This window comes from Bos grunniens, chromosome 27, assembly GCF_055505025.1.
Source record: "Bos grunniens cultivar Pamir isolate PY7600 chromosome 27, Bosgru_T2T1.0, whole genome shotgun sequence".
Lineage (NCBI taxonomy): Eukaryota > Metazoa > Chordata > Mammalia > Artiodactyla > Bovidae > Bos > Bos grunniens.
In genome coordinates this window covers 35,825,329-35,849,916 of record NC_141191.1, presented here as the reverse complement: position 1 = coordinate 35,849,916, position 24,588 = coordinate 35,825,329, and the positions used below count along the sequence as shown (strand labels likewise).

Here is a 24,588-nt window from a genome sequence, read left to right as displayed (position 1 = left end):
AATTAACTAGAAGGGAGGAAGAAAAGGTTAATAGTGGTAGCCTTCAGGGATGAGCTATTAAGTGGGAGTACTTTGATGAGTGCGTGCTCAGTCAAGCAGCCCCATCGTGTGCAGCCTGCCAGGCTCTTCTGTACATGGAATTTTCCAGGAGAGACTGGAGTGGGTTGCCATTTCCTACTCCAGGGGATCCTCCAGACCCAGAGATTGAACCCCCATCTCTTGCATCTTCTGCACTTGCAGGTGGGTTCTTTTACCACAGCACCACCTGGGAAGCCCGGAAGTACATTTTACTTTTTCATAGAATCTTGATGAATAATTTGACTCTATAATCTAGTGTATGTCTAACTTTGATAAAAAAAAATTTTTTTAAGACACACAAAATAAAAAAATATATATATACTACTAGGAAAAGAATGGATTCCAATTATATAACACAATGCTCTGTGATAAAAATACAGCAATACAGACAGAATGCAAAAACATTTTGAGTGAACAATGAAAACAGAAGATCCATGTGTATATCCCCATACTATTTACATGAGTTTATTAAAGCTAAAATACAATACTGTGCATGTATATATACACATAATGTTAATATACACAGGACAGGGCAGTGAGAAAGTAAAAGCAAAAATCACCAAATGAACTTGGATGCATCAAATTCATGACCTTGACTACCTATGGAGAAGGAAAGATGGAGACGTGATAGGAGACAGAAAACAGAACTTCAATTTTAGCAATAATGTTCAATTTTCATTTTTAACAAAAACTAAAATAAAAAATATATAAATAAAAGCAAAGCAATCAATATAAATAAAATATCTTACTTGAGCCAAAGATGACTTGACACTGAGCATCATAATATTGGCACATGCCATTGTAACAATAGGCTTTGTTATTCTGGCAAGGATACCCATTCTGAATAAAAACATCTGGCTGACAGAACTGAGAAGAACCATTGCAATACTCCGGAACATCACATTCGTTGGTTTTTCCTCGGCACAAAGTGCCTCCTGGACGGAACTAGGATAATAGGATTGAAATTGAACAGGAATATCAGGAAAATTCCCACAAATTAACCAAATTTGAAACCACAGTATTTATATCTATAAGAAGGTCTAACAAAAACAGAAGATTAAATAACCCAATAGAACAGTGAACAAAGGCAAATAACAGGCAATTTATAAAAGTCATGAAATATGGAAAATGAAAAAAGCAGAGCATCATAGATGACCAAAAGAAATGCAAATTAAACGAAGATATAAAACCACGTTACACCTATCAAACTAACCCGGATTATAACACTGGCTGACAACAAATGTTAATAAGTGAAGTCAAAATGTTAGTTGCTCAGACATGTCTACCTCTTTGTAACCCCATGGACTGCAGCCCACCAGGCTCCTCTGTCCATGGGATTCTCCAGGCAAGAATACTGGAGAGGGTTGCCATTTCCTTCTCCAGGGGATCTTCCCAACTTAGAGATCAAACCTGGGTCTCCTACATTGCAGGCAGACTCTTTACCGTCTGAGCCACCAAGGAAGACATGTTAGTAAGAGAAAACAAAATGATTATATAATATAATCAATACTGTACACTGCACAGTTATCAGTGCATTGATTACACTGGCAAATACAGACTGGCACATCTGCAGACAGTATAAAAACGTGTGTCAAAATTTTCACATGCACACTCCAGCAATTCTACTTATAAGCAAAAACTGGAAGCAATCTAAATGTCCATCATTAGTTGATCAGATAAAGAAGTTATGGTACAGCCATATAAAGGAACACTAACTATATAAACCTATAGAACTAAATGAATGGAAGAAAATCAATAGTATATTACTGAAAAAAGGACATAGTAAAAATATGTATACCCATGTTTATCCACTTACACACACACACACACATATTCATATTTACATAGGAAAAAGTGACTAAATTAATAAATTATCAACAATGGCTAAATGAAGGGGGTAAAATGATAGAGGGTCTTTCAGTGTCAACTTCCTATTATTGAATTTCTAATGAAAAACATAGGTCACTCATAAATCAGAAAAAAATTTCTTTAGACCATTTGCCATAAAAGAAGATGATACAAAACTGCAAACAAGTATCATAAAATTTTCCATCTAATCATAAAATCAAATTTTCCATCTAAAAATAGTGCTCTCTTACAAATCAGAGAAAACCAATTTTGATACAGGCACATTTTTCCTTTTCCTATTTTTTTTTTTTTCCAAATAGGGAGGAATTCCCTACCCGACAGTCTTGACAACAGGCACCATATGCACACTCAGCAAATGATTTAAGTTTACAGGTCTTTCCTTCACAGCAAGGGTCCAATTCACATTCCTGAGAAGAGAAAATGACTGTCAATAAAGAAAGAAATTATTGCCATCAAGACTCGTTAACAAAATTCTTCCCTTCAACCTATGCTTCTTTCTAACCTGGCTGTAAGAGGTACTCTCTGGAGACAGTCACTTACTATCCTTCTGGATTTACCAGCGACTCTTCAGCTATTATGTAGGTCTCAATGTATTTCAAAGGACTGAGAGTATGTGTCTTAGTCTGCTGGGACTACCAGAACAAGATACCATAGACTAATGACTTAAACAAAAGAAATTTATTATGTCACAGCTCTGGAGGCTAGAGACCCAAGATCAAAGTCCTAGCCAATTCAGTTTCTGGCACAGACTCTCATCCTGGCTTGCAGACAGCTGCCTCCTCGCTGTGTGCTCACATGGCCTTTCTTCAGAGCATGTGTCAAGAGACAGGAGCAAGCAAGCTCTTTTTTATAAGAACATTAATCCTACCAGATCAAGACCCACCCTTATGACCTCATTTAATCTTAACTACTTTCCTGGAGGTCCTTTCTCCAAATACAGATAGACTTGGGGGTTAGGGTTTCAACACATGGATTTGGGGAACACAAACATTCAGTCTATAACAGTAAGTTTAATGATCACAGGAAACTGTGAAAGTCGCTCAGTCATGTCTGACTCTTTGCGACCCCATGGACTATATGGTCCGTGGAATTCTCCAGATCAGAATACTGGAGTGGGTAGCCCATTCCTTCTCCAATTTCCACAGGAAATTAAGCATCCATAAATGCACTTCTCTTCATGTTCAGGGTCTGACTTCTCTGCAGGGTAGGTTTTTACCCATGTGGACATTATACTGCTTGACTTCTCTCACCCCACTTTGGGCCACCATGGCTCATCACTCCCATCCTCCAACCCCTCACCCAGACACAGCTATTCTCCTATGTTGAAACTAATGTCTTGAAGTCTGAATTGTTTGTGAAAGGAAGGAGAAAGGAGGAGGAGGACAAGGAGGCAAGAAGGAGATAGGGGAAATGAGCTTTAATCATTGAAGAATATTTATTTTCCTATGTTACAGAATTCTAGGATGATGGGTTTTTTTCCTTTCAGAACCATAAATCTGCTGTTCTATTGTATTCTGGCCCCAAAATCAGCCACTATTGATCTATTTGTTTCAGATTTTCTTCTGATTTCTTGCTTTATTTTCTGTTTATCTCAGCACTTTGATTACAATGTACCCACGATCATTCTTTATAATGATTCTGATTTGGCTTTACTTAGTGTTTTGGAATTGTAACTCAATGTTTTCTGTTAAATATGGGAAATTTTCAGCCATTACTTCTTTGAATACTTTTCTTCTCTCCTTCCTCTCCTCTTGAGATTTCACTTATAATTCCATTAGGCTAGCTGATATTGCTTACATGTCCCTGATATTCTGTTCATTTTTTTTTTATCTTTTCTCTTTTTCCTTTAGATGTGGATTATTTCTTTTGTTCTACTTTATGTTCATTGACTCTTTTTCTGTCATCTTACTCTGCTATTAATTATATCCATGAATCTCACTTATTAAACTTTTTGGTAAGTTCTATAATTTCCATTTGGTTCTTTATTATACATTTCTCTGATGAGATTCATCTCTTACTCATGAAGACCACATTTTTCTTTAATTCTCTGATGATAAAGAGTAGAATATAATTCATGGAAACTTTATTCATAATAGCAAAATACTAGAAACAACCTCGGAGAAAGCAATGGCACCCCACTCCAGTACTCTTGCCTGGAGAATCCCATGGATGGGGGAGCCTGGAAGGCTGCAGTCCATGGGGTCGCTAAGAGTCAGGCACGACTGAGCGACTTCACTATCACTTTTCACTTTCATGCATTGGAGAAGGAAATGGCAACCCACTCCAGTGTTCTTACCTGGAGAATCCGGGTAAGAATCCAGGGACGGGGGAGCCTGATGGGCTGCCATCTATGGGGTCGCACAGAGTCGGACATGACTGAAGCGACTTAGCAGCAGCAGCAGAAGAAACAACCTAGATATCTTTTAATGGATGAATAGTTTAACAAACTTCAGATAGGCCCTTTGTGCTAGGGGAAATACCAGCCTAAACATTACTCCAAATCTGTGAAGTAACATCCACACAATGGACTGTTACTCCCCAGTAAAAAGTAATGAAACAACAACATAGACTGACCTCAAAAGCATTACACTTAGTGAGAAAAGTCAGCCTCAAAAGGTTATATGTTGTATGATTCCATTATTATTGCAGTGACAAACATTATTGAAATGGCAAAATCACAGATGGAAGCCAGGGGCAGGGATAAGGGCCAGAGTGAGGGTGGATGTGATTACAGTGAGGTAGCAGGAGGGAGATCTTTTGAGTTGATGGAATACTTCTGTATTTTAATTGAGGTGGTGGTTACATAAATCTCTATATGGCATAAAACTACATAAAAGTACATACACAACTGCAGGTTAAAAATGGTAAAAGCTGAATAAAGTCTGTAAACTATTAATAGTTATGATACCAATGTCAGTATCACTGATATGATATGGCTCTGCTGCTAAGTCACTATAGTCGTGTCCGACTCTGTGCGACCCCATAGATGGCAGCCCACCAGACTCCCCGTCCTTGGGATTCTCCAGGCAAGAACACTGGAGTGGGTTGCCATTTCCTTCTCCAATGCATGAAAGTGAAAAGTGAAAGGGAAGTCACTCAGTCGTATCTGACTCTTAGCGACCCCATGGACCGCAGCCTACCAGGCTCCTCTGTCCATGGGATTTTCCAGGCAAGAGTACTGGCTCTATCACTAAACAATTTGTCACCCTTTATGGGAAAGTGGGTGAAAAATACATAGGACTCTTCAGACTGTTTTTGCAACATTCTGTCAGTTTGTAATTATTTCATAATAAAAACCTGAAAATTTGTAAAATTATCTAAAACCATGCACCATACAAAAAAACTAAGTCAAAATGGATCATAAACCTAAATAAATACATTACCTAAAATGACAAAGCTTCCAGGATAAAACATTTGCAATCTTGGATTAGGCAAAGATTTCTTAGATACAACATGAAAAGCACAACCCATTAGGCACAAACTGGCTTCATCAAAATATAAAACTTCTACTCATCAAAAGATACTGTTAAAGTACTTAAAAGAAAAGAATGGGAGAATATACTTGCAAATCATATATCTGATTAAGTATTTGTTATCTAGAACATAAGAAGTACTGTCAAAATTCAATAATGAGAAAACAACCCAATTTTTAAAGGCAGGAAGGAGTTCAAGAGACATGTCACCAAAAAAGAAAATAGAGATGGCAAATAAGCGCATGAAAACATGTTCAACATCACTAGTCATCAGGGAAAAGGAAATTAAAACCTCAGTAAGGCACCACTTCACATCTAACAAAAAAGCCAAAATTGAAAAGACTGACCATATGAGGTGGAAGAAATGACTTAAAAAGAACTAGAACTCAGGTACACTGATTGCAAGAATGTGAAATGGTAAAACCACTTTGGAAAACAGTTTGAAAGTTCCTTGGAAAGTCAAATATACACCCACCATATGTCCCAGTCATTTCACACCAAGGTATTTACCCAAGAGAAGTGAAAACATAAATCCATATAAAGACTTGACCGTGAATGTTCACAGCAGCTCTTGGTGTACAAACAACCCAAATAACCATCAACAGATGGATAAACAGCAGGTAGTATCTCCATACTACTCAATGATGAGCAACAATAAAAAGGAATGAACCACTGACACAGTAGCATTCAACATGGATGAATCTCAAAATAACTATGCTGAGTGAATGAACCTAGATAAAAAGAGTCATTCCATTTACACGAAATTCTAGGAAATGCACACTAATGACAGCAATATCTGTAGTACAATGATAGCAGATCAGTGATGGCATAAGGAGGATTGGGAAATAATAAGGGGTATGAGACAGGAGACAGGGATCAAGATCATCCCCATGGAAAAGAAAAGCAAAAAAGCAAAATGTCTGTCTGAGGAGGCCTTACAAATAGCTATGAAAAGAAGAGAAGAGAAAAGCAAAGGAGAAAAGGAAAGATATAAGCATCTGAATGCAGAGTTCCAAAGAATAGCAAGAAGAGATAAGAAAGCCTTCTTCAGCGATCAATGCAAAGAAATAGAGGAAAACAACAGAATGGGAAAGACTAGAGATCTCTTCAAGAAAATTAGAGATACCAAGGGGACATTTCATGCAAAGATGGGCTCAATCAAGGACAGAAATGGTATGGACCTAACAGAAGCAGAAGATATTAAGAAGAGGTGGCAAGAAGACACAGAAGAACTATACAAAAAAGATCTTCACGACCCAGAGAGTCACAATGGTGTGATCACTCACCTAGAGCCAGACATCCTGGAATGTGAAGTCAAGTGGGCCTTAGAAAGCATCACTATGAACAAAGCTAGTGGAGGTGATGGCATTCCAGTGGAGCTATTTCAAATCCTGAAAGATGATGCTGTGAAAGTGCTGCACTCAATAGGCCAGCAAATTTGGAAAACTCAGCAGTGGCCACAGGACTGGAAAAGGTCAGTTTTCATTCCAATCCCAAAGAAAGGCAATGCCAAAGAATGCTCAAACTACTGCACAATTGCACTCATCTCACACGCTAGTAAAGTAATGCTCAAAATTCTCCAAGCCAGGCTTCAGCAATATGTGAACCGTGAACTTCTTGATGTTCAGGCTGGTTTTAGAAAAGGCAGAGGAACCAGAGATCAAATTGCCAACATCCGCTGGATCATGGAAAAAGCAAGAGAGTTCCAGAAAAACATCTATTTCTGCTTTATTGACTATGCCAAAGCCTTTGACTGTGTGGATCACAAGAAACTGTGGAAAATTCTGAAAGAGATGGGAATACCAGACCACTTGACCTGCCTCTTGAGAAATCTGTATGCAGGTCAGGAAGCAACAGTTAGAACTGGACATGGAACAACAGACTGGTTCCAAATAGGAAAAGGAGTACGTCAAGGCTGTATATTGTCACCCTGCTTATTTAACTTCTATGCAGAGTACATCATGAGAAACGCTGGGCTGGAAGAAACACAAGCTGGAATCAAGATTGCCGGGAGAAATATCAGTAACCTCAGATATGCAGATGACACCACCCTTATGGCAGAAAGTGAAGAGGAACTCAAAAGCCTCTTGATGAAAGTGAAAGTAGAGAGTGAAAAAGTTGGCTTAAAGCTCAACATTCAGAAAACAAAGATCATGGCATCCGGTCCCATCACTTCATGGGAAATAGATGGGGAAACAGTGGAAACAGTGTCAGACTTTATTTTTGGGGGCTCCAAAATCACCAAAGATGGTGACTGCAGCCATGAAATTAAAAGACGCTTACTCCTTGGAAGGAAAGTTATGACCAACCTAGATAGCATATTCAAAAGCAGAGACATTACTTTGCCAACAAAGGTCCATCTATTCAAGGCTATGGTTTTTCCTGTGGTCATGTATGGATGTGAGAATTGGACTGTGAAGAAGGCTGAGCGACGAAGAATTGATGCTTTTGAACTGTGGTGTTGGAGAAGACTCTTGAGAGTCCCTTGGACTGCAAGGAGATTCAACCAGTCCATTCTGAAGGAGATCAGCCCTGGGATTTCTTTGGAGGGAATGATGCTAAAGCTGAAACTCCAGTACTTTGGCCACCTCATGCGAAGAGTTGACTCATTGGAAAAGACTCTGATGCTGGGAGGGATTGGGGGCAGGAGGAGAAGGGGACGACGGAGGATGAGATGGCTGGATGGCATCACTGACTCGATGGAGGTGAGTCTGAGTGAACGCTGGGAGTTGGTGATGGACAGGGAGGCCTGGCGTGTTGCAATTCATGTGGTCGCGAAGAGTTGGACACGACTGAGCGACTGAACTGAACTGAACTGAACTAAGAAACAAAGAGTCCACATGCCATGCAGTGTGGCAAAAAGAGAAAGAAAAACTTTTACAAATTTAAAAATTAGAACAAATAAAATAATAAAAATAAATAAATTAAAAATAACAGCAATAATAAATGTTTTAAGGGAGACTTTCCTGGAGGTCCAGTGGTTGAGACTTCCAACACAGGAGGCATGGGTTCCATCCCTGGTCAGGAAACTGAGATCCCACATGCCATGCAATATGATAAGAAAATCAAAATAAAGATAAAAAATGATAATAATAATTTTTAAAAAGAACTTCCATGTTTTAAACAGGTGCAGTTCATTGTTGACAAGTGTTCATAATTGCCTGTTTCTTCTTGCTTTGTCTTGACCAAACTTTAGTGAGGCTTCTTTCTTTCCTGTAGACCCTTGAACTCTACTTGTCTGCACAAAAAAATATATTTGGTGATACTTGCCCCTCCCCCAAGTACTTGAGGACAAGTATCCCCACCCCTTATCAGCTTCTCCTGGAAATCACCAGACCACAGGACAACTTCCTCTGAGACCTCACTGGGCATTTGCCCTTGCTTATCCAGCTTCCCAGTAAAAGATTCTGCTTATCTACGTTTGCCCCACCTTTACCCTACAAAAGAAAAATCTTCTTGTTTGATTTTTAGATGCTTCCAGATTTCTGAGATCAGCATATTCTCCCTGTTACAACAGTCTTTCTTCTGAATAAAGCCTTTTCTTATCTAAGTCCGAATTTGGGGTTTTTTTTACCTTGTATTCAATTATACTTCAGTAAAGTTGTTAGTTTTTTTTTTTTTCAAAAATACTATGTAAGACAGACAGATAGCTTCATAAAAGAAAAGAGAATCAGGAAACAGACTATGTATACAGGAATTTTGTTTATGGTGAAAGTACCATTTTAAATGGTTTTGTACTCTCCACATGACAACCCCCCACCAATTATAGAGTTTATATAAAAAATTTAAATTACAAAAATGCTAGAAAAAAACAATAGAACATAGAGGGGCTATATGATGAAAATCTTGAAACAGGAGTAAAATGTGTACCTTGCTCAGTTACAAAATTATCGGGGGGAGGTGGGCGGGGCGCACTAAATGCCACGACATTCTTTTGGCAAAAGTACAAACCAACACACCCTTCTTCCAGGAAACTTGATAGTCTCTAATAAAATTAAAAAAACATGCTTTTCAATTCAATAATTCTACCTTTATGTAATTATCTTAGACTTCTGTATATATATATATACATATATATATATACACACACACACATACACAGGGCATATACAAGGATATACTGTTCACTACAAAAAAATACTAAGTACAGTGAGTGACTGTCTTTAATGAGAGTATGGTAAAATACATCATAATATATTCCTTATACTGTAATATTAGTCAACAGATCAAAGGATTATGTGCAAATAACAATGACATGGAAAAAAATCTCCAGGATATATTAATAGAAAAAAATTCTACATAACATACTAAGTCAGATTTTATTTATGTAAAAAAGATAAAATCCTAAAACAAACCCAATTATGATACAAATATACATACTGTACATAAGTCTATAAACACAGAATAAAATCTGTAGAGAAACACACTAAACTTATAAGAATAATTACCACAGAAGGAAGTTAAAAAAATATATGGAAGAAATAAAAGTATGAAGGGAATTTTGCTTGTGCTTACTATTTGAAATTTCAATACCAAGAAAAATAACTGTGATATTTGAAGGGGAAGAGGTACTTTTTTCTAGAGTAATTTGTAGTACAAAAGTTCAAAAAGCAAATACAGACTATTTCAGTTAGTTTGATAGTGAAGTAAACAGGAGAAATCAAAACATATAAAATAATTAAGGAGAATGCCTAGAAAGAAGAGCTTAGTCATCCTAACAGTGTAACATTAATTTAGAGATTAAACATAACCTAGTCAGCCTTTATTTTCCTCACTTGAAAATGAGGGTATAAAGAAATAATGAATCTCCAAGGGTTACTGAGAGGATGGTACCATGTAAAACATTAAGGAGAGGTTGCTAACGTGCAGGAATAGTGCAGTGACGGCCCATTACAATTTCATCATAAAATACATACTGCCTGGGAATTCCTTGGCAGTTTAGTGGTTAGAACCCTGTGCTTTTACTACCAAGGGCCCAGGTTTGATCCCTGGTCAGGGAACTAAGATCCTGCATGCCATGCAGCATGGCCCCAAAATAAAACCGAACACACAAAGAAAAACATACTGCCTTTCTAGAATGCGAAGTCTTCTGGCAAAAGCCAGGCACTGTGTGATCAGGCAAGGAAAAAGAAATTCCACTTGTGGAAAAAATTGAGAATATAGTAAAGCTTACACACAACTGAACCAATTCCTTTAAAATTTAAATTTAACTTTTTTTTAAATTTTTAAATGTAATTAAAAATTGTTTTCCTCCTAAGCCTTGTCTAGGCGGTGTTGAATAGGCCATTTTGACAGGAAAATGGTTGAGATGCAGAACACTAATAATAAAGACGGGTCCAGACTTATGGCTCTAGGTGTGGTTAACAGGTATGAGAAAGCCAGACAGCAGCAGGTGAACTGAAGGTTAACAGAGGGAGAATGCTAACTTGAGTAGCAAGAACTCTGTTAACCAAGAATTCTGCAGAATGGGCCAGCTTCAATTTACTATTGAAATGAGGTCAACTAAACAAATGTTTCTGCAATAAATGTTTCTGACAGTGACAGAATAGTGAACATTACAAGTAAAGAGCCAAGTGAAAAACTGAGTCGTTCTTTAAAATAAATAAATGACTCAATAACCATAACAGAAATGGTAGAAGGTAGCAAAAATAGAAAAATAAACACGGCACTTTCCTGGACACCAGAACAGATGACACCATTGGTTATGTTCTAGGAAAGAAGGGATAATCAACCCCCCAGGAACATAGTCCCACAAGCAAAATACCAATCTTCATTTTGCCACTAAATTTTACTTTACCTCCTATGCTCAGTTCAGTTCAGTGCAGTCGCTCAGTCGTGTCCGACTCTTTGCGACTCTATGAATCGCAGCATGCCAGGCCTCCCTGTTCCATCACCAACTCCTGGAGTTTATCCAAACTATGCTAGAGTCATGCAAAGTGAGCTATTTTATTTTTTGCAAATCCCAAGGTAACTTTGCAAAGCAAACATCACATGTTACACTGACCTTTGGCGACCCACAGTCACATTCTTCCCCGGGATCCACCAACTTATTACCACAGGAAGGAGCACTGTAGGCTTCATCACCCTTTGGAATATTGAGAAGGCAGTTTCCACCTTTATTTAAAGTTAACTTCTCAAAGTCATCTGCACTGCAAGAGCTGAAGTTTTTGGAACCTCTGTAATAAACACAAAGAAAAAGATCTTAAGTCATAGCAATTAAACATTTTGAAAATCTTAAGTCATGTCTTCAACCAACAGGAAGTGAATATTTAAAATGGCAGAGGGGGGCTTCCCTGGTGGCTCTGTGGTAAAGAATCTGCCTGCCGATGCACGGGACACAGGTTCGATCCCTGATCTGAGAAGATTCCACATACTGTGGAGCAACTAAGCCCGTGCACCACAACCATTGAGCTTGTGCTCTAGTACCAGGAGGCCGAAACTGCCGAGCCCATGTGCCACAACTAATGAAGCCCACAGGCCTTAAAGCTCGTGCTCCACAACAGGAGAAGCGTGTGCACTGGAACTAGAGAGTAGGCCCTGCTCACTACAACCAGAGAAAAGCCCCCACAACAACAAAGACCCAGCACAGCCAAAAATAAACAAATAAATAAAAATTATAAAAAAGAAAGAAACTGACTACTTGCAAAAAAAGAAGTAAATAAAATGGCAGATGGAATTCCCTGAAAGTCCAGTGTTTAGGACTTAACCCTTTCACTTAACACTTTCACTGTTGAGTGCTCAGTTTCAATCCCTGGTGCAGGAACTAAGATCCTGCCAGCTATGTAGTGTGACCAAAAATAAATAAATAAAATGGCAGAAGATACAGAAAATACAAAATCATAAATCTCATCACCTAGAAGAGAAGCAGCAAGCACTGGTGCAGAATTTCAGCCACAGTTTGAGGTTTATTTGCCTCCAATGGTAATTTCTAAGAATTTAGAAATGGGGGCTTCTAGAAATGGTCCAATTTGAACTATAGATTTATTTTGTTGTTGTTTAGTTACTAAGTTGTGTCTTACTCTTTTGCAAGCCCATGGACTCTAGCCCACCAGAATCCTCTGTCCATGGACTTTCCAGGCAAGAACACTGGAGTGGCTTGTCATATCCTCCTCCAGGATATCTTCCCGACCCAGGGACTGAACCTGCATCTCCTGCATTGTTTGCAGGCGGATTCTTTCCACTGAGCCACCAGGGAAGCCCCATGTGATATTCATATAAATACAATTTTGATGTGTTTCTACGTGTTGCTGGAGTTCTTTTAGTTATTGTTTTACTCAATAACAGTATTTTTAGATAGTCCCATTGGCTATTTTCACTTTGAAGACTAGTGGGAAACACTCATCTATAACAAGAACCTTTGAGAAATTCAAGTCATATTAAAAGTTTATCAGAGGCATCTGGTGCCCTGAAAGAATCTCCTTTTCACTGGTTTGAGCAACGGTGCCAGCCGTGGGGAAGAGAACTGTGTTACATGGTAACAACTGAGAAGACATTCCTATCAATTCCATGTCTTCTGTAGATCCAGGGAATCAAAGAAACAGATCCTTTCTTGGGAGACCTTGTCCTCTTGGCAAACTCTTCCCTTGCTAACCAGACCAGAGCCTCCCAGGAAGTATTCAGTCCTGCCTCTTGGCTCTTAGGACTGGAAAGCAGTCACACAGTAAGTAAAGACCTAGCACAAGATTTCCCACAATAATGAAAACACTTGTTTTCCATATTCTTCTTTTTCTTGCTACTCTCTGCTTAAGAACATTGTGAGGAGAAAGAGCCCTTTTGAACAATGTCTATTCCTTCAACAAATATTTGTGGAACATCTATTATGTACAAGACACTCTTCTTTGTGCAAGGGAGAAAACAGTAAACAAAGCAGACCAAAAATAAAATCCCCACCCCTGTGAAGGTGACATTCTACTGAGTGAGACAGACTATAAACACAATGGATAAATAAATTCAATAATACATTAGAAGATATGTGCCGCTGGGGGAAAAGGTGAGGAGGTAAAGGGGGTGACCTTTGTTGGGGGCAGAGTGACCAGAGTAGAGTTTTTCAAAGAGCTGTCAGAACAAGTGCTTCAAACACTGGGACAACTGAATGAAAACTGGCTTTTGGGGTGAAGAACATTAGAGGGAGAAGAAATAGCAAGTGCAAAAGCCCTAAGGAAGAAGTCTGCCTGCTATGCTAAAGGATCAAATAAGGAAGCCAGTAGGGTTGGAGTGGAGTAAGGCAGTGAGGGTACAATCAGAAAGGTGGGAAGAGGCCATTGCATGAATCTGACTTTTTACGATAAGTGAAATAAGGCAGGGGAGTGACACAATGAAAAGCATGAAGCAGGAACCACGTGATCTGATTTATGTCTTAATAAGATCACCAGATTGGCTATGCTAGGCAGGAAAATCGCACAGGAGGCAGCAACTAGAAAGAAGGCATTATTACTAATTGACACAGAGAAGATGGGGGCGGAACAGGTTTTAGAAGCAACAAGAGTCTGAGTCCAACGGATGTCAAGTGGAAATGTCAAACTAGAGCATAAGATAATTATCTGATAAACAAGCAAGTCGTTTTTTAATTTCTTATTTCCTATTATTGTTCTTTATATGGTTAATACAAGTGCCTGCAACATAGTGCGTGCAACAATGTATATTCTTACATTCTTCAATAATCTAAGAATATATTAATTAGCTAATAGTCACAGGAATTGTGCATACATGTGTGTATTTCCTATACTTGAGTCCCTAATTTTAATCTACAGAGTGCACCACTCCTAAACAGATTATACTTGAAATAAACTTGTTATTCAGTCCTTGGGACACATTTTCTCATAGAAACAATGTTTTATTTGTGTGATTCTAAAGCAATCTACAAAAAAAATCTGTTTCACACACAAGGAAGTTGACTACAGTACTGAGAAGGATCACAAAATTTTCACCACTTCTTATGAAGCTTAGTAAACCAAGATAACAACAAACATCTCCATGTTGGCCTTCACAAACACTTTGGATAATAAAACAAACATATTCTTTTCCCTAGTCATCCTTGGCCGTCACCAATGTAACAAGAAGGATGAGCTTCCTCTTTTCTTGGCTTTAATACCAATTAAAGCATTCCTACTCTCTATCTATCACCTCTGGGTACTAAGATATTAATCTACAGCATCTCTACATTTCTGCCATCACATTGAAGTGAGTTTTATAAAACTGATGCAAAAGAAGGTAAAAGGAATGGAAGTGGTCTATCAGGATATGACCCACAAAAATCAACTGTCATTTAGACTAATGACTAATGACTAATCTGGAAATAACCAGAACACAATTCCACCACTACCATCCTAATCCCCATAGCCTAGGAATAGGAAGTCCTAAGAAAGAATTCTAAGTGATGGCACTCATTTTTTTTTTTTTTTTTTTCAGAGCAATCTGGAGACTTCCCTGTCAGTCCAGTGGTTAAGACTTTGCATTTCCAATGCAGGGGACATTGGTTTGATCCCTAGTCAGGGAACTAAGATCTCACATGTCACACAATGTGGACAGCAAAAAACAAAATTTTTTTAATTAAAAAAAAAAAGAGCACTCTGATTATGGAGGCTTTCTGATAATACTGAAGGGCAGAGTTAAGAAAGACTTGTCTCTAGAAAACACACCTCCCAGGAAGACCACCACTCATACGGCCAGGCATCTAAGAGCAGTGTGTAAGGAGAATACTACCAAGTCCCTCAAATATCTTAAATAATAAAAATTACATTACAAAGTTAGATTATCTACCTTTTAAACAGAGGTGGCTTCAACTGATTATCTGGGAAAACTCTAGCATCAAAAATAAAGGCCTATGTTAAGACAACTGTACTCCAACATAAAATAAAAATAAATTTTAAAAAATTTTATAAGGCCCAACTTCTAACAGTCAACTGCTGCTGCTGCTGCTGCTGCCTCGCTTCAGTCGTGTCCGACTCTGTGCAACCCCATAGATGGCAGCCCACTAGGCTGCTCTCTCCCTGGGATTCTCCAGGCAAGAACACTGGAGTGGGTTGCCATTTCCTTCTCCAATGCATGAAAGTGAAAAGTGCAAGTGAAGTCGCTCAGTCGTGTCCGACTCTTAGCGACCCCATGGACTGCAGCCCACCAGGCTCCTCCGTCCATGGGATTTTCCAGGCAAGAGTACTGGAGTGGGGTGCCATTGCCTTCTCCAACAGTCAACTAATGTTCATTAAATAGCATAGGAAGTAGAAGGTGGGAAATTTGTCCTCAAAAAGGAGATTTAATACACTAAGGATAACATAATCTTACTTCTCAAATTATTCTTACAAAAACCTGTTCAAATACAATGTCCAATGCATTATCAAAACATAACACGAAGACACAAGATATTATGAGAACAACTATAAAAAAAATGAAAAGACACCATGAGAAAAAAAACAGATAAACTCAATAAAGTCTCCAGATACTAGAATTATCAAACAATAACTACCCAAAAAGAAAATCTCTACATGCTTTGGTCAGAGACAAAAATGAGAAGCTTGAAAATTTGGGCAGGGAACTAAAATCCACAGTCATAACACAGCAAATTTGATGTGTTTTTCTAAAATATATTCTTTAAACATTTAAAATACTCTGAGTTCATCTTACAATTTGTATTAATTTAATTGGCATTTTTCATTCTAAGTGGTATGCTGTAAGGGTATCATAATCAATGGCATCTATATTTACATAATATAGTACATTAGTAATCATATTAAATATAAGCAGATTAAATGATTCAATTAAGAGACAGATATTTCCAAGCTGGTTTATAAAACAAAACCTAAATGTAGGTTGTTTAGAAGCATATATCTAAAACATAAGAATAAAGAAAAGTTCCAAGTAAAGGAATAGAAAATATATACTACCTCAACCAAAAAAGAAAATCTGTGGAAAGTATATTAGTATCAGGCAAAATTGACAGTCCTATCTAATGCAATAAAAAAGGAAATGAAATACATACATATTAGGAAAGAAACAAAACTGCCTTTGTTTGTGGATCTCTTTCTGTGGTTGGATTGCCACAGCTCATGCCCAGACCCATGCCAAGTGTCATACCAGCCCCTCTTGCCCAAATACTACTCCCCTCTGGGCAGAGGGTACTGGTACTGAGAGCGGGGGGTAGCACACATGTAAAGGGAACAGAGCGGGCTAAGACCCAACCCTCAGGGCTTGTACTCTGGCAACTTGGGACCAAACCTCACCTCCAATAAGGCAATATTGGCCACTGAGCAGAGAGGAAGTGCCATCAAATAAATACCCAGCTCTAGCTCCAGAACCCCATCTTCTGTCCCAATCCCCTACTGAGGTGATAGCTGTCAGCGTACCCTGAGGAAAGACAAGATTTGTAATCATGACAAATCCAGCTCTTCCACAAAAATACAAATGACCTAATTTTTTTAACTGGGTCACACATCACATTAACAAATTGAAGAATAAAAACCATATGATCATTTCCATAGATGCAGGAAAAGCTTTTGATAAAATTCAATATCCATTTATGACAAAAACTCTTCAGAAAGTGGGCAAAGAGGGAATATACTTCAACATAATAAAGGCCATATTATGATAAATTCACAGCTAGCATCCCAATAGTGAAAACTTGAAAGCATTTTCTGTAAGCTCAGGAACAAAACAAGGATGCCCACTCTCACCACTTTCATTCAACATAGTTTTGGAAATCCTAGCCATAGCAATCAGAGAAGAAAAAGAAGTAAAAGGAATTCAAATTGAAAGAGAAGTAAAACTGTCACTCTTTGCAGATGACATGATTCTATAAACAGAAAATCCTAAAGACACTACCAGAAAATTACAAAAGCTCATCAATGAATTTGGTAAAGTTGCTAGATACAAAATTAATGCACATAAATCTGTTGCATTTCTATACACTAACAACAAAATATCAGAAAGTGAATTAACTGAACAATCTCACTTACCATCTCATCAAAAAGAATAAAATATCTAGGAATAAGTCTACCTAAAAAGGCAAAAGACCTGTACCCTGAAAATAAGACACTGATGAAAGAAATTGAAGATGACAAAAACAAATGGAAAGATATACCACATTCTTGGATTGGAAGAATCAGTATTGTTAAAAATGACCATATTCCCCAAAGCAATCTACAGATTCAATGCAATTCCTATCAAATGATCAATGGCATTTTTCATAGAACTGGAACAAAAAAAACTTTTAACTTGTATGAAAACACAAAGACCCCAAATAGCCAAAACAATCTTGAGAAAGAAGGATAGAGCTGGAGGAATCACACAGCCTGGCTTCAGACTATGCTACAAGGCTACAGTCATCAAAACAGTATGGTACTGACAAAAAAACAGACGTATAGATCAGTGGAAGAGGACAGAAAGTCACAAAAATAAGCCCACACAGTTATGGTCAATTAATATATGGTAAAGGAGCCAAGAATATACAATGGATAAAAGACAGTCTAATCAATAAATGGTGCTGGGAAAACTGGACAGCTATATGTAATAAAAGAATGAAATTAGAACATTCTCTAACACCAAAAATAAAGTCAAAATGGATTAAAAACCTAAATGTAAAACCAGATACTATTAAACCAGATACTCTTAGTGGCAAACAGAACAGAACACTTGTTGACATAAATTGCAGCAATGTTTTTTGGATTCCTCTTCTAGGGTTATAGAATAAAAACAAAAAATAAACAAAAGTAGGACTTAATAATCTTTAAAGTTTCTGCACAGCAAAGGAAACCATAAACAAAACAAAAAGACAACCTACAGACTGGAAGAAAATATTTGCAAATGATGCAACCAACAAGGGATTACTTTCCAGAACATACAAAGAGCCCATACAGCTTAACATTAAAAAAAAAACAAAAAAAAACTGCCTGATCAAAAAATGAGCAGAGGACTTAAAATAGATATTTCTCCAAAGAAGACACACAGATCACCAACAGGCACATGGAAAGATGCTATATTGCTAAATATTAGAGAGATACAAATCAAAACTACAATGAGTCATACCAGTCAGAATGGCAATCATTAAAAAGTCTACAAATAATAAACACCGGAGAGGGTGTGAACAAAAAGAAACTCTCTTATACTGTTGGTGGGAATGTAAACTGGTGCAACCATTATGAAAAACAATGTGAGGATTCCTTAAAAACCTAAAAATAAAGCTCTCATATGATCCTGCAATCAATCCCACTCCTGGATGTATATCTGAAGAAAACTCTTAATTCAAAAAGATACATGCATTCCAATTTTCATAGCAACACTATTTACAACAGCCAAGACATGGAAGCAATCTAAATACTCACCAACAGATAAATGGATAAAGATGTGCCGCGTGTGTGTATGTATTTATGTGGTATGTATATAATGGAATACCATGAGCCCATAAGAAAAAATGAAATAATGCCATTTGCTGCAACATAGATGGACCTAGAGATGATCATATTCAGTGATGTAAGTTAGACAGAGAAAGACAAATATCATATATCACATTTATGTGAAATCTAAAAAAATGATACAAATGAACTTATTTATAAAACAGAAACAGATTCACAGACAGAAAGCAAATTTATAGTTACCAAAGGGGAAAGGCAGGGGGGAGGAATAAATTAGGAATTTGGAATTAACATACACACACTATTATATATAACACAGGTAAACAACAAAGACCTAGTGTATAGCACAGGGAGCTATATTCAGTACCTTGCAATAATTCATAACGGAAAAGAATCAGAAAAAGAATGTGTGTGTGTGTGTGCATAGAGCTTCCTAGGTGGTTCAGTGGTAAAGAATTCACCTACCAATGCAGGTAAACACAGGAAATGTGGGTTAGATCCCTAACTCAGCATGATCCCTGAGAAGGAAATGGTAACTCACTCCAGTATTCTTGCCTGGAAAATCTCATGGACAGAGGAGCCTAGTGGGCTAAGTCCAGGGGGTCACAGAGTTGGCCACTACTGAGGGACTGAGCACACACACACATATACGCATGTATCTACAAGTGAATCACTCTGCTGTTCTCTTGAAGTTAACACATTATATTAACTATACTTCAAATTAAATTAATTTAAATGAGATGAATTAATCAATAATTAGAGTAGGGTTCTTATATCATTCAGATGAAAGAAAATTTATACTGATGTTTTACAGAACATGGCAAATGATTTCCTCCCAGAAATTTGAGTACTGATGAGCAATACATTCATTGTTTATTTTTAGCATTAAACAAATGTTCAATAAATGGTTTTAAAAAAGAAAAAGGAAGAAGAATAAAAAGAATTCAGTTACTCACGATGCTCCTGAATTCATGATGCAGCTCTTTACAGGACAGTGACAACCTCTCCCATCATCATGACTCATTCCAAGGTTATGACCCAACTCATGAGCAACAATGGATGCAAATTTCTCCACTGGGATCTGCCCAAACTGTCCAAACACAGGAAGGTATTAATTAAGTTTCTGAACAAAAAGGATTATTTTTTTGTTTCTAAAATTACTTTTTCACAAAAGGAGATTCACCACTACCATGTTGACAGCTGACATGATAAAGCAAGCAACCAACATCAGACTGTAAACACTGCAGTCTAGTAAGAAACTGGTGTGACTTAACATACTGATGATGGAGGTCGACCATTTAAGCAACAGATCAGGAGCGCCAATAGATTATTCATGGTGGTTGATGGGAAAACAAGCTCATGGTTCTAACTTAATTTCCTCAGATGGAGTCTCTGTTCCTTAATTCATGAAAAGTGAGGCATTAATGATCATATAATAAGTATTAGAAAACTTAATCCAGTCTCTAGGGCAAGAACAGATCTTCTATGGCCCTTGTAACACTCAAAATATTGTTGTAAGGACTAGAAGAGGAAATAAACGATTACTGGACATTTCATAATGCAAACATGCAAAGGTGTCAAGAAGAAAACATACCACGTTAATCCCACCCGCATGGCTTCTTGAACAGACTGTCCCCACAAACGCCATTCCCGCAGTCCCACCAAACCCTCTTTTCCTAAATGAAGAGAACAGGGAAAAGTTATAAAATGTACTTGAGGAGAAAAAAGGTACACATTGCTCCTATTTCTTTGGGTAATCTTAAACTAATTGGTAAACCTATAAAAACTGGGAGAAAAATGACAAAGATAAATAGCACTTTAAAAATCAGAGTTCAATTAAAGCCTTATCTTTTTTTTTATCTTCAGAGAGTGAAAGTTGACATTACAAGTTCATTTTTCAGACAAATGAAGATATACATTAGATATATCAAACCAACTTGTTTTCTACCTTTTAGATGAAAAACCTTCCTAAAATGCATTATATTTATTTATTCAAAAATTCTAGTGGAAAGAGACAGATAACAAACTCAATGGCATATTCATACAGGAGGCTGCGAGCAGGGAGCACAGAGAACAGAAGAGTCAGAATGGTCTCCAGGTTGCTCCTTGAACATCGGGAACACACCTGTATCTCAGGACCTGGTCCCTGTGCCTTCCCCAATATACACCCATAACACTCCCTCACCTCCTTCAGGTCTTTACACAAAGGTCATCTCTTCACTGAGGCCTTCCTCACCATGCTATTTAAAATTTCAACCTCACTCCTCCAATATTTCTGCCTCTACCCTCTCAGCTTTATTTTTCCTCTTTACCATTTATTGTTATTTAGCACACTACAAGCTGTTAGGGTAAAACCCAAACAAAATTTCTGGCTGACCCAATATATATACTTATTTATCTTACAAGATAAATCTCCTTCAACACAGTATGAATTCCATGAGAGCAAGAACTGTCTCTTTTGTTCACTGCCATAACCAAGGGCCTAGGCTATACACATAACAAACATCTTTTAAATGAATGAATAAACCATTCTCTGGGACACCTGACCAGCCAGGACAAGAGGCTGATACTGACATAAGGGGATTGCTATGGAAACATTTTAGCCAGATCACCCCGTAATGAGCCGCATTTATGTCCTCAATGCTTCAAAAAAGGCTTTTTAGGATCCCATTCTCAATCAATCAGGGATTATCAGATATCTGAGAAACACCTCTAACATGGCAGTCAAAGACCAAACAGAGAGAGACAGCTTGGTAGGTGTGGCTGGGCAAAGCACAGGGAGTGCTTGTTGTCCGTTCCTTTTGGTCTTTTGTGAACAAGAAGGCATACTCACTGTCGGGCTTTGAGGGCACTTCTGGGTACAATTTTACTAAAAATTTATCGAAATGTCAGGATCAAGCTTTTGTGGTTATGGGGTCATAAAAATCCATGTAGGCATTCTCAGTGCCTTACTCTAAATTAACTCATATGACAAAAAAAATAAAATAAAATCAAGGGAAATTTCACCTCAGAAAAAATTATTTTAGGTACCATTCAACATTGAAGGAGGGAAAAATTATTACATAAAATATTTTTTGGCAAAAAGTCAGCCTATCAACCAGAAAATTTCTAAGAAGAATAAAATTTTTTTTATATTTTAAGTGAGGGTTTTGCTATAAGCTTTTGGAATATATCTGTATTAACTAATCATATAAGCTTAAGTTTTATTATAGTACCATGAAAATGCTATGTAGAAAAAAGAAAAATGTTTAAAATATATCAGAAGGATGGCAAAGAGACTTTAAAAACACTATTATATCCATGAAATAAGAATTTGACTAAATAAAAATTTTAAGGGAAACAAAAACAGCTATTAAGCATTAAAAATAAGATAGCTGAAATGAGAAACACAACAAAAACCTTAGAAGGTAAATTTAAGGAAATATCCCAGAAAACAGAACAAAAAGACAATGAGAAGAAAGGAAACAAAAGATAAAAAATTAGAGGACAACCACAAGAAATTCAACAGCTGAGTAAAAGGAATCCTTGAAGGAATGAAGAATAAAAATAAAGAGGATGAAATCACCTACAAAATAATTTGAGAAAAATTCCTAGAACTACATTTTCAAGACTGAAATTACCCACTAAGAACACAGCACAATGAGTGATAGAAGACCTACACCAAAGCATATCATCAAGAAAATTTAGAGGTCTGGGAACCTCTAGAGCAGATCCTACAAGTTCCCAGAAAGGAAGAAAAAAAAAAGGCATATACTAAAAAACAGGAAACAGAATGCATTAAAGTTTCTCAGTGAAGTTGTACTGAGATAGAATTTACGTACAAAAAAATTCACCCATTCTAAAGTGATTTTTTAAAAAAAAGAATGAATTAAGGCTTCTCAACAGTAATTTGGAAGTCAAAAGACCAATGGCCATGCCTTCAAAATTCTGAAGGAAAAAGATTTCATGCCAAAAATGTTAGACCTGACAAAATAACCTAAAATGTACAAAACAAATGAAAAAGCACAGCCCTGAAACAATTAATTACTTAAGCACTAGGATAATCAGAGGTCAAATTGAGATAATTTTTTTAAATTAAAGTATATTTTGTTTCTGGTATACCAGAGATAATTTTTAAATTCTGTTTTGACATTGTAAAGCACGTTTTCTGACATGAACGAGGTCAGAACTTTTTTCTTTCAATATATCCTTTCACAAGAAGAAACTAGAAAACATGCCATACTAAAATAAGGAAGTATACCTGGGAAAGAGGAAGAGGACGTGGGATAAAGGTCACAAGAGATCCAACAGACAGGTCTTATTAGAACACTGCACTCATTCTACAAATCAAACTTTTTCCTCATTTAAATGAATGCTCAAAAACTTTAAGAGAATATGATTGCAAAAAAAAGAAAAAAGCAAAAATTATTATTCTGACCATATCATAAAGAGTACCTTTTAAAAAAATCACTTACAGAATTAGCTGTGCACTGTCATGTCTCCGACGTGTTATAAGAAACTTTTCCCGCCACTGTACAAAGTTCGACAACACGTCGCCAGCACCTCCAGCCATACTGATCAGATTTTCATTTGTCCAAATCTCAAGCCCAACTAGCACAATTCGAATATTTAACATAATGTACATCTAGGAAGAAAAACATAAAAATATACAAAATTTATTAAAGAATATGAGAACAATTCCTGGGTATATATCTGAGAAAAACAAAACACTAATTTGAAAAGATAAATTTAACCCAATGTTCACAGCAACATTATTTACAATAGCCAGGATTTGGAAGCAACTTAAGTGTCTGTCAACAGATGACTGGGTTCACACAAACACACACAAATGGACTATTACTCAAGCATAAAAATGAAATTTTGCCATTTACAACAGCATGGATGGACTTGGAGGGTATTATGCTTAGTGCAATAAGTCAGACAGAGAAAGACAAATACAGTATGGTGTCACTTATAGGAGGGCTTCCCTGGTGGCTCAGTGATAAAGAATCTCCCTGCCACTGTAGGAGACATGGGCCAGGAAGATCCCCTGAAGAAGGATATGGCAACCCACTCCAGTATTCTTGCCTGGGAAATCCCATGGACAGGGAAGCCTAGCAGGCTACAGTCCATGGGGTTGCAAAGAGGTGGATACGACTTAGTGACTAAATAACATCAACACTTACTTCTTGGTGGAATCTAAAAAAAATACAACAAACTAGTGAATGTAACAAAAGAGAAACAGATTCATAGATATAGAGAAGAAACTAGTGCTTACCAGTGGGGAGAAGGAAGGGAGGGTATACAGGATTAAGAAATACAAACTATCAGCTACAAGGATATACAAGCATATACTGTACAACACAGGGAATAATAGCCAATATTTTATTGGGTTGGCCAAAAAGCTCTGTCAGGTGTTTCATAAACAGGTATGAAAAAAACTAGTTGAACCTTTTGGCCAACTCAATATAATAACTATAAATGGAGTTTAACCTTTAAAAATTGTGAATCACTACATTGTACCCCTGTAATATATATAATACTGTACATCAACTACACTTCAATAAAAGTAATATAATAAAGAATATGAGAATATCTTTGAACTTATAATTAAGTAACATCCCACTTAAAAATAGGATTCCTCTTTATCAAAAATGTTTCCTTCAATATAATGGAACTCTAACTTTTCAAGGGTCTGAGTTTCCTCATTCACAAAACAAAAGTAACAAAGGTTTGAAATCCTTTTTATCTTCCATTCCAAAAGCTGACAAACTCTGGATATTTAAAGTTTTTGGTATTTTGGATCCAAACCTTTCCCTAAACTAATGAAAGCTTATTTACTGTTC

General features: G+C 37.1%; 1 protein-coding gene across 3 annotated transcripts in view; it reads right to left on the bottom strand.

The window, feature by feature from the left end:
• ADAM9 (ADAM metallopeptidase domain 9) overlaps nucleotides 1–24,588 on the bottom strand; it is a 92,761-nt gene that overhangs the window by 32,678 nt on the left and 35,495 nt on the right. For all 3 annotated transcript variants that reach the window (XM_086380378.1, XM_086380379.1, XM_086380380.1), the window contains 6 exons: nucleotides 23,218–23,387; nucleotides 20,358–20,439; nucleotides 19,720–19,853; nucleotides 11,425–11,596; nucleotides 2,262–2,354; nucleotides 828–1,023 (listed from right to left, as the gene is read on the bottom strand). In XM_086380378.1, the coding sequence (XP_086236504.1) occupies nucleotides 828–1,023; nucleotides 2,262–2,354; nucleotides 11,425–11,596; nucleotides 19,720–19,853; nucleotides 20,358–20,439; nucleotides 23,218–23,387 (847 nt within the window). The remainder of the gene's footprint in view (nucleotides 1–827; nucleotides 1,024–2,261; nucleotides 2,355–11,424; nucleotides 11,597–19,719; nucleotides 19,854–20,357; nucleotides 20,440–23,217; nucleotides 23,388–24,588) is intronic.